Source organism: Gekko japonicus, unplaced genomic scaffold, assembly GCF_001447785.1.
Source record: "Gekko japonicus isolate JY-2015 unplaced genomic scaffold, Gekko_japonicus_V1.1 scaffold7097, whole genome shotgun sequence".
NCBI lineage: Eukaryota > Metazoa > Chordata > Lepidosauria > Squamata > Gekkonidae > Gekko > Gekko japonicus.
Window position 1 is genome coordinate 1 of NW_015172224.1, and position 15,735 is coordinate 15,735.

The following is a 15,735-nucleotide window of genomic DNA, read 5'->3' on the forward strand; positions in this document are numbered from 1 at the left end:
TGAGCTGCTGCACCTCTTTTTCTAAGAAACGAACCCTGCATGTATTGAACCCTGCATCCAAACAGAGGATGGTGCGGGGTTGTTTCCTGTTGCCCCAGAAGGTCAGACCAGAACCAACCAGTTGACATTAAATCCGAAGAGTTCGGCTAAACATTAGGAAGAACTTCCTGACAGTTAGAGAGGTTCCCCAGTGGAACAGACCAATTTGGTCGGGGATCCTCGAGGGTTTTTTGTCATCTTCTGGGCATAGAACAATGGTCACTGGGGGTGAGGTATTGATGAATTTCCTGCACTGTGCAGGGGGTTGGACTCGATGACCCTGGAGATCCCTTCCAACTCTATGATTCTATCATTAAATGTGAAGCTAGAATCCTTGGAACGCTGCTTTTCTGTATGCAGGAAACGTCTTAATGGAATTATTCAGTTTAATGGAATTAGTTCAATTATACAAGCTCACATCTACGGACTGAAATGATATCACCTGGACCTCCGTGAATACCCACAACCAGTGTTCCCTCTAAGCTGAGTTAGTGTGAGCTAGCTCACAGTTTTTTAACCTCCAGCTCACACATTTCTGTCTCAGCTCAGGAAGGATGGCTCCAGAGCAAACTAAGTTATGCAGCAGCCAAATCACTCGCTCACAGCTTTAACGCCAGTAGCTCACAAAGATACAAGCTCACATCTACGGACTGAAATGATATCGCCTGGACCTCCGTGAATACCCACAACTATATAATCATGGATTCCTTCCATATTTATTTCGAATCAACCTTTTGTTCTCCCGCAAACTGAGCGGCCGGGACTGCTTTAACAAGGAGGGGAGAGAAGGGATCTTTAACCCTTTCCTTCCATGCCGTTTTCTCACTAGAAAAAAATCACCCTTGAAGTGCTTTTGCCGTACTGGGGAAGCGAGAGACTATGGGTACATTTCCCCATCAGAAGGGAGGGGAAAAAAAGATCAGCTTAAGGGTAGCTTTTTGCAGCACGAAAACAGAAGAAGAGGTAAGGTCTAAACCAGGGGTGGCCAAACTGTGGCTCGGGAGCCACATGTGGCTCTTTCACACATATTGCACGGCTCCAAGGGGAGGCATGCCTCCCCGATCAGTCTTCCCTTCCCCAGCCAGTGCAGAGACAGAAGGCAACTTGAACTTTAAATGACGTTTTAAAATCCCTCCCCCAAGCCAACGTAGCCGGTGGGGGGGGGGGGCTTGGAGGATGCATTTAACATTAAAGTTGCTTTCTTTCCACCTCTCCCTCCCTCCCTCATCTATTTGCTTTCTTTCCACCTTTCTTTCTCTCTTTCTCCCCTCCCTCCCCATCTAAAGTTATCAGTTTAATATTAATAAAAGCATGATCGAGGTTTATAAGGTTATGCATGGTATAGAGCAGGTAGAGAAAGAGGTACTTTTCTCCCTTTCTCACAATACAAGAACTCGTGGGCACTCCATGAAATTGCTGAGCGGTCGGGTTAGAACGGATAAAAGGAAGTACTTCTTCACCCAAAGAGTGATTAACACATGGAATTCACTGCCACAGGAAGTGGCGGCGGCTACAAGCACGGATGGCTTCAAGAGAGAATTGGATAAACATCTGGAGCAGAGGTCCTGGCCCCACTGGTGGACCTCCTGATGGCACTGGTATTTCTGGCCACTGTGTGATACAGAGTGTTGGACTGGATGGACCTTTGGCCTGATCCAACATTGGCGTCTCTTATGTCCTTATGTTAAGTGTGCATATTTTTCAATAAAAACGTGTGTAAATCTGTCCATGTCTTGTGGCTCTCAAACGTCTGACGTTTATTTTGTGTGGCTCTTGCGTTAAGCAAGTTTGGCCACCCCTGGTCTAAACTGTCCCTCTCTCCAAGCAGATGTCCATCTTTAAGAGCACCGGCGTCTCCATTTGCAACAGGGGGGTGGTGGGGAACATGGTTTTAAAAGACAAAGACCGTCATAATGTAGCTGAGCCCTGAGAGGTAAGCCTCTCTCCGAAATCGGTTTTATTTAATTCCTTTATACCCCACTTTCTTCTCCGGCGGGGACCCAAAGAGGTTCACGGCTTCCTTCCTTCCTCCATTTTATCCTCACAACAACCCTGTGAGGTAGGTTAGGCTGGGAGAATGTCAGTGGCCCAAGGGTCAGCCAACCAGTTTCTATGGCAGACAAGGGATTCGAACCCGAGTCTCCCAGATCCTAGTTCGATCCTCTGACTACAACCACACCAGCTCTTAGAGCAGGGGTGTCAAACATGCGGCCTGGGAGCCGGATCAGGCCCCCGGAGGGCTTCTATCAGGCCCGCAGTGGAACTGGCTGTTCTTCTTCTGCTTCTCCCAGTTCTGCTGCTGCTGCGTCATCGTAGGTTTGCAGCTTACAGATGCACACCTCAAGATTGCAGCAGCACAAGACATTTTTGACGCAATAATTCAGAGCAAGAGGTGTCAGTTATCAGACCCTGTTCAATAAACAAAATATTGCAAGAGTGCTGATGTTTTAAGCATGTTTTTATTTTAAGTAAAAAAAAACACCTTTGTGTTTGTTTCCTTTATGAAGTTGATATCTCCGCTACCTGAATATTTTCATATGCTAAAGCAGCCAAATGAGTAAAGTCCCACGATTCGGTTTCCCTTCATCATATATCTGTTTTTATTGATTCATAATGCACACAGGCAGGCACTGATGAGCAGGGCATACAAATCCCCCTCCCCCGCCTTCCCAGGATCTGACACCTACAAATCCCGTTTATTCACGTGAGCTGCCCCCCCCCCCTCCGAGAAACACAGCCAGGGAACTGTCGCCACAGCAAGCTTCTTTCAAACAGGACAGCCAAGTCTCGTGTCGAAAGATGGCAGTTTGGAGTGAGCCGCAGACAACGGGAGTGTTACGCGTGGCTTCTCGGGAGATCCGGCGAGAATCCGGGCCCGTCTTGAGTAAGAATATGGAGGCGACCCGGCCCTGGACTCCGAAGAGCGTTTCATTCCTGGTTGAGGGATTCCGCCTCCTTAATAAGCAACTCCAGAATTTCCTTACACATCTGCAGAGAGCGGGGCACGTGGAAACAGCCTAAAGAGAAAAACATGTGGTTGAGAAAAACAAAAGGAATTGGGGTTGCCACCAGTGTTCCCTCTAAGCTGAGTTAGTGCGAGCCAGCTCAGTTTTTTAGCCTCCGGAAGGATGTCTCCAGAGCAAACTAAGTGATGCAGCAGCCAAATTGCTCGCTCACTTTAATGCCAGTAGCTCACAAAGTAGGATTTTTGCTTCTAAGACGCCACACCTTAGAGGGAACATTGGTTGCCACCCTCCAGGCGGGGCCTGGAGAGCTCCCGGAATTACAACTGATCTCCAGACGGAAGAGATCGGCTCCCCTGGAGAAAAAGGCTGCTTTGGAGGGTGGATTGTATCACTTTCACGCATGCTAAACAATGCAGAGCTTCAATCCACTTTGTTAAGTATTGATTCAACGCCGTCTCGTAGGTAACAGTGAATCAGCTTTATTAGTTTCAAACAGGAACAGTGAAGAACACACAACAACAAACAGTGGAGCAGGGCTCCTTTTCGACTATCCCGGGCTGTTGTAACCACGCCCTAGAATCGTTAAGGACCAATGGCACTGCAAAGATAACATCCAATCAGATCAGTTCCCTCCAGAACATTTCTCTGCACTCTGATTGGATACATTCCTACATTAGCCAATCGTATTGTTACAGCTTACAATCCTTTTCCTCTCAAGCTTAACATGGCTTTTAATATAGCAAAAGACGTAACACACTTCAGCGAGCGTTTGCAAGTGAACTCTGCCATTTCGCACAGCAGAATCCAGTTGCAAAGTGCCTTGAAAGTGGGCTGAGTGTTATTTAGTGTGTGTGAAAGCATACCCTACTGCAGCCCCTCCTCTCCTCAAACCCCACCCTCCCCAGGTTCCACTCCCAAATCTCCAGGAATTTCCCATTTCTCGAGGTTTTGTGGAATACCATTTTGGTTTGAAGCAGGGGATACATACTCAGTGAGTATGTATGTGCTGACAACTGGGGATGTAGTAAATATGTTATAATATAGTGGATGTGACCAGTGTTCCCTCTAAGCCGAGTTAGCGTGAGCTAGCTCACAGTCTGTTAGCCCCTGGCTCACACATGTTTTGTCTCAGCTCAGGAAGGAGGGCTCCAGAGCAAACTGATTTACACAGGGGCCAAATTGCTCGCTCACAACTTTAGTGCCAGCAGCTCACAAAGTAGAATTTTTGCTCACGAGATCCCACAGCTTAGAGGGAGTGTTGGATGTGACACAGAAGTGTATTTTCAGTTTTACAGCGGAAGAGTACCAGCTATCTGAAGAAGCAGAACGCGGAAGGGAAGCCAGCCGTGTATAGCTGTGACTCCTGCAAGACGTAGAACCTTTGTTCTCCTCAATTCTTTTATACAAAAGACTAGAAATAAGGCCCGTTGTGGAAATAAATACAACGAGATCTAGAAAGAGGCTCTGGGAGAGTGCTCTGGCTTTGGGCAAACAGTGTCAGTCTGCTTTTAAAACATGAATCTGGGACCTGCACACCACCAGAATACAGCAGATTCCATATGCATATGTCATTCCAACTGCCTTGCGGGGGGGGGGGAGTTTGAGGCGGAGCTGGCAACTCTACCTAATAGCACCTATGATATCCCAGACGTGTGGATGGCATCGCTCTTAAGCTGGAACAAAGCCGGCATTATTGCAGAAAAGCCCTGCTTTTGAGAGAACCTCTTCTCATTTTGCGCTGCCTTACAACCTTCACCAATCACCGGAGAGCCAGTTTGGTGTAGTGGTTAAGTGTGCGGACTCTAATCTGGGAGAACCGGGTTTGATTCCCCACTCCTCCACTTGCACCTGCTTATAATATAATCTTCCTGCCTTTGTCTGTAATTCATTCACGGAGTGTCTTTATATTGATACAGCCCACAGGTGGTGCCTGGAGATCTATTATTACAACTGATTTCCAGGTGACAGAGATCAATTCCCCTGGAGAAAATGGTTGCTTTGGAGGGTGGACTCTATGGCATGATACCTCACTGAAGTCCCTCCCCTCTCCAAGCCACACCCCCTTCATGCTCCACCCCCAAAATCTCCTTGTTTTCCCAACCCGGAGCTGGCAACCCTACCTAATAGCACCTATGATATCCCAGACGTGTGGATGGCATCGCTCTTAAGCAGCATTATTGCAGAAAAGCCCTACTTTTTGAGAGAACCTCTCTCATTTCGCGCCGCCTTACAACCCTCACCAATCATTCTAGCGACCGTGGCAGCCATTTTGTGGTTGGCTATGCCTCCTGCAGCAGCCATTTTGTGGTTACCGACTGGTAAGTAGGGTTGCCGGGTCTGGGTTGGAAAATACCTGGAGACTTTGGGGGTGGAAGCATTATTGCAGAAAAGCCCTACTTTTTGAGAGAACCTCTCTCATTTCGCGCCGCCTTACAACCCTCACCAATCATTCTAGCGACCGTGGCAGCCATTTTGTGGTTGGATACGCCTCCTGCAGCAGCCATTTTGCGGTTACCGACTCGTAAGTAGGGTTGCCGGGTCTGGGTTGGGAAATACCTGGAGACTTTGGGGGTGGATCCAGGAGAGGGCGGGGTTTGGGGGAGGGGCCTCAGCATGGTACAAGGCCAGAGAGTCCACCCTTCAAAGCAGCCATTTTCTCCAGGGGAGCTGATTTCTGTCCGCTGGGGGGCAGTTGTAAAAGCTGGAGATCTCCAGGCTCCACCTGGAGGCTGGCAACCCTGTTGGTAAGAGGAATGCATTTGACCGATGCTGTTAAGATGCCTTGAGCTCAGAAGGTGGCTAAGACATGTTTTAGATGAATAAAGGCATGGTTTAGATGAATAAAGGCGGTTTGACGGCTTGATGTTTGGGGAATTCCTGAGGTCGGAAAGAAACTCTCAGTCAGACAACCCCCCGTTTCCTCTTCTCCTCACCCTTCCGTGTCAAGACCGTTTACCTTTGAATGGTCCTCCTTTGACGGAGAGTGCCACGCGGCCGTCCTGGGTCAGGTAGCCAAACCACTCCCCAGCCTCTGGATCCCTGAACTAGGGGAAGAAGGAGAAAGAGGGTAAACTCCCCAGGTCTCTCAGTAAGCGAAACACCATGAAGAAAAACGTGTATCAAACTAAAAGATGGTCAAGGGCTGCTAACGAGATTTGTTCAACAAAGATCTGTTCAACTGAGATTCTAGGTTTGCTTCCCACAATTAGAAAATACACCTTTACACCTTTATCTGCTACTTTGACACATTTATTGCTTTACAACCAGGGGTCATTTCCTGCAGGAGTGCACAGGAATGGAGCTCCGGCAGTAAAGAGCCCAGGGGGGAGCGGTGGGTGTTGCCTTCTGACACACTTCCAGTGATGTCAGGGAGCGTGGCGTATGCAAATAAGTTATGCTAATGAGTGCCTGAACCTCTTTTTCTACGAAATGACCCGTTTACAACTGTTGACCTAATAACCTTAACTTGTTATTTAGTTGAACAAAACTAAATTGTTATTTCGTTTTCACTTTGCGTATCTTGAACAGCATCACGTTACATGTTCATTTGCTGTTCCGCCTCTGTCCATAAGTCTGAACTCTAACCTTCCATTCCCATGTATTTGAGAAAGTGTGCCTTGCAACCGGAAGCTCAAGACCTTGAATAAACCTTTGCTGGTCTTAAAGGTGCCACTGGACTCTAAATTTGTTCTACTGAACCAGACCACCACTCCATCAAGTTCGATCTTTTTCTACTTGGACTGGCGGCAGTGTCAGCAAGCTGCCAATATGTTTCCCTATTCTCTGTGTATGCTCTTATGTTTCCCTATTCTATGGGCATGCGCTTGATTGCTTTCGCTTTCCCATGTATGGCTGTTGATGCGCTTAATTGCCTAGTTGCAGGAACGTCTGTATCTCTCAGGGCCACAGGTGGTTGCTAGCGGGTAGTAGCTTGGGTGATCTCATGGCATTATCCACGAGAAGCAGTATGTTATGATTAAGTAGAAGCGTTGCTTCCCAGGCTCAATGGCGCGTGCGGGAAATCCCGCAATTGGGCCTCAGCTTTTTGAATTAACTATAATCTATTGGCATCTATGCTTATGCCTCATTCTGAACAGTGATCCTTTTATGCACCTATTGCTTCAAATAAAGTAATACCTTTTCTACAAGTGTGTGCTTTGTTGATGCGATGGGAGTCTGACAGGCAGCTCTCCAGGGTCTCAGGCAGAGGTCTTTCCCATCACCTACCACCCCCATGCTTTTATCAGGAGATGCCATCCAGGTCAAATTCAGTCATCCCTTTCTTCTTTTGGAGACCCCCCGCTTCCCTCCAAAGCTGAACCAGAATTCAGGAAGTCTTCTCCTTTGAGCTTACCTTGGCAAACGAGTATTTCGCGACTTGGTCAAACATTTCCAGGAGCTCCGGGTCCCGAGTCTCGGCAAAGCCCATGAGGAACGCCACCATGGCTTCCGTGTGAGGCCACCAAAGTTTCATTCTCCACTCTAGCTGAAGTAAAGGGTGGGAAAGGTGGGGGTGGGTGGGGAGATAGTTATTCCTAGCAGCAGCAGCAATTAACTGCGTGGGGACGCAGTGCTCCCTCTGAGCTGTGGAGTCTTGTGAGCAAAAATCCTACTTTGTGAGCGATTGGCATTAAAGTTGCGAGGGAGCGACTGGGCTGCTGCACAAGTTAGTTTGCTCTGGAGCCATCCCTTCCTGAGCTAAGACAAAACAATGTGTGAGCCGGAGGCTAAAAGCTGGCTCACACTAACTCAGCTTAGAGGAAACACTGGGAGGTGAGGGGAAATCAACCCAATGGAGAGGGGAGGTAGTCAAAGAATAGGGTTTCTACTGCTGCAAACTTAAATCTGACCTGAACTGTTGGAAAGGCTATGGCCAGACCAGGACTTTTTCCACTGCTGGTGGACCTGTCCTAAGATTTACAGTTACCGGGAAATAATCACTAAAAAGGTAGGGGCAACAGTGGGTCGATAAATACCAAACACACCAGGATCGATCCTACTTAACTACTGTTCAGGACGACCAATCACACATTCGGGAAGGAAAAAAAAGAACTAATATCCTTATTACTGATGGCGGGAAAAATCATACTTGCACAAAATTGGAAGACCAAACAAACAACTGCACTGAAACACCCCCAGGTGGGGCCTGGAGATCTCCTGGAATCACAACTGATCTCCAGGCGACAGTGATCAGTTTCCCTGGAGGGAAGGGCAGCTTGAGAGGTCAAGCTCTATGGCAGGCGTGTCAAAGATGCGGCCTGGGGAAAACTGTGAGCTGGCTCACACTAACTCAGCTTAGAGGAAACACTGGGAGGTGAGGGGAAATCAACCTGATGGAGAGGGGAGGTAGTCAAAGAATAGGGTTTCTACTGCTGCAAACTTAAATCTGACCTGAACTGTTGGAAAGGCTGTGGCCAGACCAGGACTTTTTCCACTGCTGGTGGACCTGTCCTAAGATTTACAGTTACCGGGAAATAATCACTAAAAAGGTAGGGGCAACAGTGGGTCGATAAATACCAAACACACCAGGATCGATCCTACTTAACTACTGTTCAGGACGACCAATCACACATTCGGGAAGGAAAAAAAAGAACTAATATCCTTATTACTGATGGCGGGAAAAATCATACTTGCACAAAATTGGAAGACCAAACAAACAACTGCACTGAAACACCCCCAGGTGGGGCCTGGAGATCTCCTGGAATCACAACTGATCTCCAGGCGACAGTGATCAGTTTCCCTGGAGGGAAGGGCAGCTTGAGAGGCCAAGCGCTATGGCAGGCGTGTCAAACATGCGGCCCGGGGGCCAAATGAGGCCCCCGGAGGGCTTCTCTCAGGCCCGCAGTGGAACTGGCTGTTTTCTGCTTCTTCTTCAAGTTCTGCCGCTGCTGCGTCATCGTAGGTTTGCAGCTTACAGATACACACCTGAGCAGCATACTCAAGACTGCAACACAGCACAGACATTTTGATGCAATAATTCAGAGCAAGAGGGGCCAGTGATCAGACACTGTTCAATGAACAAAATATTGCAAGAGGGCTGATGTTTAAAGCGTGTTTTTATTTTAAGTTTAAAAAACCCCTTTGTGTTTGTGTCCTTTATAAAGTTTATATCTCCGCTGCCTGGCATTACATTCTATGACACACACGGCCCGCCCCAACAAGGTCTCATTCATGTCAGATCCGGCCCTCATAACAAATGAGTTCGACACCCCTGCTCTACAGTATACCATAGATTCAAGGTGAAATCCCTCTCCGGGTTCCACCCACCACAGGCACGGCCCCCAGATCTCCACGAATTTCTCAACCCGGCACCAGCAACCCTGTTCAAAGAACCATACCTGGGTGGGGCAGAGCCCGTCGACGTCTTGGAAAGCAAACAGACCCCCATGTTCAGGGTCCCAGCCCGAACGGAACGGCCGTTTCATGAACGTCTCCACCGCCTGAGAGACGAGGCCTGCATCCCGCTGGCGCTGGGCGTGGCGAAGCAAGAACCAGCCGGCTTCGATGGCATGGCCTGGGAGAGACGGAGGGGAAGAGGCAGCCGGGATCACCGAGCCGTTCTCACGACTAGCTGTACCCAGTGACCAACGTGGCGGGGCATTCTCACTGCTGCGTGGTCTGTTTTGCAGGAATCGTGATCCAGGCTGTATTCTGGGGGTGGGGTGTGTGGATTTTTTCCTATCTGCGACCTCTGACACTACGTCAGTATTCCATCATTCTCTAGTACACTCAGGGGTCATTTCCTGCAGGAGCGCACAGGAGCGGAGCTCCGGCAGTAAAGAGCCCAGGGGGGCGGGCACATGCAACAAGCCCCACCCCCTGCTCCCAGCAGCCCTCAGTCAGAGCAAGAAGCAGCCAAGTAAGTTGCAGAGCCCCCTGGTCCAAAACAGTCCAGTGGCACCTTTAGGACCAAGTTTTATTCAGGTACAAGCTCTCCCTCCTCCGCGAGGACAGATCTGCACGTCCCCCCCCCCCAATAGCTAGCAATCCAAAACAATCCAGGGGAGCCTGAGCGGTGGGTGTTGCCTTCTGACACACTTCCGGTGATGTCAGGGGGTGTGGCATATGCAAATAAGTTATGCTAATTACCTCCTGCACCTCTTTTTGTACAATATGACCCCTGAGTACACTATTTATGTTCATGACAGTCTGTTGTGGGGAGGGGAAGGGAAAGGAGTTTGTAAGCTGCTCTGAGACTCCTATGCGTAGTGAAGGGTGGGGTATAAATTCAATCTCCTCCTCCTCTTCTTCTCATTAACACCCCCCCCCCAAAAAAAATATTGTAGGTCTCTACATTGCGACTGGATTCAAATCTCGCTCTTTTACGGCCGACCAACACGGCTGCTACCCTCTGGAACTATCTCCTAATGGGAAATCCGTCAGCAGGACCTGCAGTTCTGCTGTTTTGCACAAGCGTGTTGAATCGTCATCACGATATTATTCTCCTTCGAAGACTCGCACTCGTCCCCTTACCAGGATTCTGTTGTCGTCCCATGCACCCCGGCAGCTCTTCGCCGTCTTCCGAAACGTTCTCCAACACAGCGGTGCCGTTCCTCTATAGGGAAATATGAGGGACTCATTGATAACGAAGACGACACGCAACACAAGCGAGGCCTCGAGGGCCAGAGTAGCAGCCAGGGGTCATTTCCTGCAGGAGCACACAGGAGCGGAGCTCCGGCAGTAAAGAGCCCAGGGGGCGGGCACATGCAACAAGCCCCACCCCCTGCTCCCAGCAGCCCTCAGTCAGAGCAAGAAGCAGCCAGGTAAGTTGCAGAGCTCCCTCCCAGCCTCCAGTCCAAAACAGTCCAGTGGCACCTTTAAGACCACGTTTTATTCAGGTACAAGCTCTCCCTCCTCCGCGAGGACAGATCTGCACGTTCCCCCTCCGCCAATAACTAGCAATCCAAAACAGTCCAGTGGAGCCTGAGCGGTGGGTGTTGCCTTCTGACACACTTCCAGTGATGTCAGGGGGCGTGGCATATGCAAATAAGTTATGCTAATGAGCACCTGCACTTCTTTTTCTATGAAATGCCCCCTGGTAGCAGCCATACCTGCACGTGCAGAAGGATTCGCTGAGCCGACCAGCTACCGAGCTCGGCGAATCGGCTCATGGCCTCGGCGTCTCCCTCCGACAGCTGGTCCACCAGGTTGAGGAGCATCATGGGAACGGCCATGGAGTCGTGAGGGGTGGCTCCAGTTAGCTGTGGACGCCCCAGCTCGGAGGGATCCTCCCGCACCCAGTGCACGATGGCCTCCATCATCTTCAGGGCTGCCTCCTGCATAAACCCCAGAGATGTCAAAATCCTGGAGTCCCACCACAGTGTTTACTTCTCAGCCACACAAAACCCGCCCTCCTCCATATAAAATCATAGCTCCATCTAGATGACAGGTGGAGGAGGAGAAGGAGGAGAGGAAGAAGAAGAGGAAGAGGAGGAGGAGATTGGATTTATACCCCGCCCTTCACTCGGGAGTCTCAGAGCAGCTTACAATCTCCTTTCCCTTCCCCTCCCCACAACAGACACCCTGTGAGGCGGGTGGGGCTGAGAGAGCTCTTCTGAGAACTGCTCTTGAGAGAAGAACTTTGAAAGAACTTGTGACTGACCCAAGGTCACACCAGCTGCTGCAAGTGGAGGAGTGGGGAATCAAAACGGGTTTTCCCAAATTAGAGTCCGCGCTCCTCACCACTACACCAAACTAGCCTACAGAGTCCACCCTCTATGGCAGCCATTTTCTCCGGGGGAACTGATCGCTGTCCTCTCAGGTAGGTTTGCCAGCTCTGGGTGGGAAAATACCTGGAGATTTGAGGGGGAAGGTGGGGTTTCGGGACAGACCTCAATGGGATATGTTGCCGCAGAGTCCGCCCTCCAAAGCAGCCATTTTCTCTAGGGGATCTGCTCTTTATTGCCTAGAGATTAATAGTGGGAGATCTCCAGGTCCCACCTGGAGGTTGGCAACCTTAGGCAAGCGTGAACGTTCTGGGCCCTGCTGCTTAGAAGGGGAGAGAGAAAGAGAGAATGGAACCCAGCAACACAGTTCCGCTTCACCAAGCAACCAGATAGAGTTGCTAGGCGACAGCCCAAGAACTTCTTCCTCGCTTCCCAGAAAGAAAATGGCTGCCGGAAGCCAATCCTCAGTGACAACATGGAGTCCGGCAGGGGCAGCCGTACAGCAGGGGTTCCCCACTACCGCTGGCCTGTAGGGTAGTTTCATCACCCGACGTCACCCCTCCTGTTACTGGCTGGTCCTTCGGGCAAGCGTCCGCAGTCAGCAAGCACCGTCAGGTCCGACCTGCTGAGAGGACGTCTTCCCAGAGACCATGGTACTTCGTCATCCAGGTTTATCCACGGAATTCCCACATCCAAGGAGACTGGAGGGTCACCCCTAACAGCAGCACCATGAGGTAATGTACGAGCAAGCTTCGCTTCTGAGCTAACCTTGCAGCAGCTATTTCATAGGGTGTATTAGGGGCTGTCCTGTGGGGGTCAGGGGAAGGCGGTGATGCCGAGAGGGGCCGTGGCTCAGTGGCAGAGCCTCTGCTTGGCGTGCAGGAGGTCCCAGTTTCAATCCCCGGCATCTCCAGTTAAAGAGGGCCAGGCAGGAGGTGATGGGAAAGACCTTGACCTGAGACCCTGGCTCAGGGGCAGAGCCTCTGCTTGGCATGCAGAAGGTCCCAGGTTCAATCCCCGGCATCTCCAGTTAAAAGGACCAGGCAGTAAGTGATGAGAAAGACCTTGACCTGAGACCCTAGCTCAGTGGCAGAGCCCCTGCTTGGCATACAGAAGGTCCCAGGTTCAATCCCCGGCATCTCCAGCTAAAAGGACCAGGCAGGAGGTGATGGGAAAGACCTCTGCCTGAGATCCTGGAGAGCCGCTGCCAGTCTGAGTAGACAAGGCTGACCGTGATGGACAAAGAAGATCTGATGCACTGTCAGGCAGCTTCATGTGCTCATGTGTTCCTGGACTCACCCGGTAACGGGGCTCTCCGGTCGCACGCCCGAGCTCATCTAGCCCGAGCACATAAAAGCACTCGCTGAAGATGGTGCGCTGGATCTTCACGGGGCGCCCGTCACGGGTCAACACGAAAGCACATTTCTGGGAAGGAGGGGCCGCGCAAGCATGCCGCATCAGGAACTCTCCGCCTTGGAGGAAGAGAAGGGAAATTTGGATCGAAGTATGTCCTCAGGCAGGCTGAATAGCCCTGACTTGCTGGATCTCATCAGACCTCGGAAACTAAGCAGGTCCAGCCCTGGTCAGTACTTGGATGGGAGAACACCAAAGACGCCCAGGGTTGCTACGCAGAGGCAGGCAACAGAAAAACCACCTCTGTTTGTCTGCCCTGACCTGGACGGCCCAGGCGAGCCCAATCTCAGCAGATCTTGGAAATTAAGCAGGGTCGGTCCCAGTTAGTACTGGGATGGGAGACACTGAAGAAGTCCAGGGTTGCTACGCAGAGGCAGGCAATGGTACACCACCTCTGTTCAGCTCTTGCCTTGACCTGGATGGCCCAGGCGAGCCCGATCTCGTCAGATCTCGGAAGCGCAGCAAGGTCGGCCCTGGCTAGGCCTTGGATGGGAGGCCACCGAGGTTATCCAGGGTTGCTACGCAGAGGCAGGAAAGGGCAAAACCACCTCTGCTTGTCTCTTGCCTTGACCTGGATGGCCCAGGCTGGCCCGATTTCGTCAGATCTCGGAAACTAAGTGGGGTTGACCCTGGTTAGTACTTGGATGGGAGATACAGAAGAAGTCCAGGGTTGCTACGTAGAGGCAGGCAATGGCAAACCACCTCTGTTCAGCTCTTGCCTTGACCTGGATGGCCCAGGCGAGCCCGATCTCATCAGATCTTGGAAACTAAGTGGGGTCGGCCTCAGTTAGTACTTGGATGGGAGAGCACCGAGGTTGTCCAGGGTTGCTACGCAGAGGCAGGCAAGGGCAAAACCACCTCTGAACGTCTCCTGCCTTGACCCGGCCGCCCAGGCTAGCCTGATCTCGGAAGCTAAGCAACGTGGGAAGTCCTTGGAGGCAGGCAATGGCAAATCGGCTCTGCGCCTCTCTTGCCTTGAAAACCCCATGGTCCTGGTGTTGTCGTGCCTTGACCAGCCTCAAAGGTTTCTCCCTACTATCAAGCGCAACCTGCGCCAACAACCACCCTAGCCCCGGTCCATCCTGCCCCCCTCTTTCCACTGCATCCTTGTATCGCCCACTGGTCTGTAGCACAGAGGCCAACAGAGCGGGCCGCAAAGCCCCGAGTGCAAATCTTGCTTCTACCATGGCCGTCAGTCGAACGGTAAACGTCTCTTTCTCCCAGCCCGAAGTAACGGCCACAAGAAGAAGAGAAGAAGAGATTGGATCTTTCCACTGCATCCTTGTATCGCCCACTGGTCTGTAGCACAGAGGCCAACAGAGCGGGCCGCAAAGCCCCGAGTGCAAATCTTGCTTCTACCATGCCGTCAGTCGAACGGTAAACGTCTCTCTCTCCCAGCCCGAAGTAACGGCCACAAGGTGCTCGGAGGTGCCGAAGTACTACAGGAATGCGACCAGCGTTCCCTCTAAGCCCAGTGAGTGTGAGCTGGCTCACAGTTTTTTAGCCTCCGGCTCAAACATTTCCGTCTCCGCTCGGGAAGGAGGGCTCCGGAGCAAATGAATTGATGCAGCAGGCCAATCGCCGGCTCACAACTTGAATGCCAGCAGCTCACAAAGTAGAACTTTTGCTCACAAGACTCCACAGCTTAGAGGGAGCACTGAATGCCACGCCACAGTTTTCCCCAGCCCCACCAAGAGGATCGTCCAAAACGTGTTGGGAAATTCCAGATTTGGGGGTGGAGCCAGGAGAGGGCGGGGTTTGGGGAGGGGAGGGGCCTCAGAGTCCACCCTCCAAAGCAGCCATTTTCTCCAGGGGGACTGGTCTCTGCCGTCTGGAGACCAGCTGGAATTCTGGGAGATCTTTAGGCTGCACCTGCAGGGTGGCAACCCCACCCCACCACCGTGCCAAAATATCCCCAGGTTCTCCCCCACACACACACACAACATTCCCACCCGACCCTCGCCTCCTGATGACATCTTTCCAGATGCGGCTCCTGTTTTTTAAAACTGTTTTATTTCTATTCTTAACCTGCCTTGGGCTCCACAACGGAGAGAGGCAGCTAACAAATGTTCCAAATAAATGTATTTATTTTATTTAGAAGAAGAAGAAGAGGAGATGGGATGTATACCCTGCCCTTCACTCGGAGTCTCAGAGCGGCTTACAATCTCCTTTCCCTTCCCCTCCCCACAACAGGCACCCTGTGAGGTTGGTGGGGCTGAGAGAGCTCTCTCGAGGACTGCCCGTGAGAGAACAGCTCTGAGAGAACTTGTGACTGGCTCAAGGTCACAGCAGCCGCTGCATGTGGAGGAGGAGTGGGGAATCAAACCCGGTTTGGTGTAGTGTGCGGACTCTAATCTGGGAGAACCTGGTTTGATTCCCCTCTCCTCCACTTGCACCTGCTGGATGACCTTGGGCAAAGCATAGTTCTGTCAGAGCTGTTCTCTCAAGGATAGTTCTGGAAAGAAGAAGAAGAAGAAGAAGAAGAAGAGATTGGATTTATACCCCGCCCTTCACTACCCAAAGGTGTTTCAGAGCGGCTTACAAACTCCTTTCCCTTTCCCTCCCCACAACAGACACCCTGTGAGGTGGGTGGGGCTGAGAGAGCTCTGACACAAACTGCTCTTTTTCAAGGACAGCTGTGCCAGAGCTTG

General features: G+C 51.1%; 1 protein-coding gene across 1 annotated transcript in view; it reads right to left on the bottom strand.

Moving 5' to 3' along the window:
- Positions 1–2,783: 2,783 nt before the first annotated feature.
- Positions 2,784–15,735, bottom strand: part of RENBP (renin binding protein) — a gene marked incomplete at its 5' end in the record, with an annotated part of 17,139 nt that continues 4,187 nt past the window's right edge. Inside the window, 7 exons of the mRNA XM_015421064.1 lie at positions 2,784–3,056; positions 5,962–6,049; positions 7,360–7,491; positions 9,344–9,519; positions 10,479–10,560; positions 11,057–11,281; positions 12,971–13,143. Coding sequence (XP_015276550.1) covers positions 2,968–3,056; positions 5,962–6,049; positions 7,360–7,491; positions 9,344–9,519; positions 10,479–10,560; positions 11,057–11,281; positions 12,971–13,143 — 965 coding nt within the window. The remainder of the gene's footprint in view (positions 3,057–5,961; positions 6,050–7,359; positions 7,492–9,343; positions 9,520–10,478; positions 10,561–11,056; positions 11,282–12,970; positions 13,144–15,735) is intronic.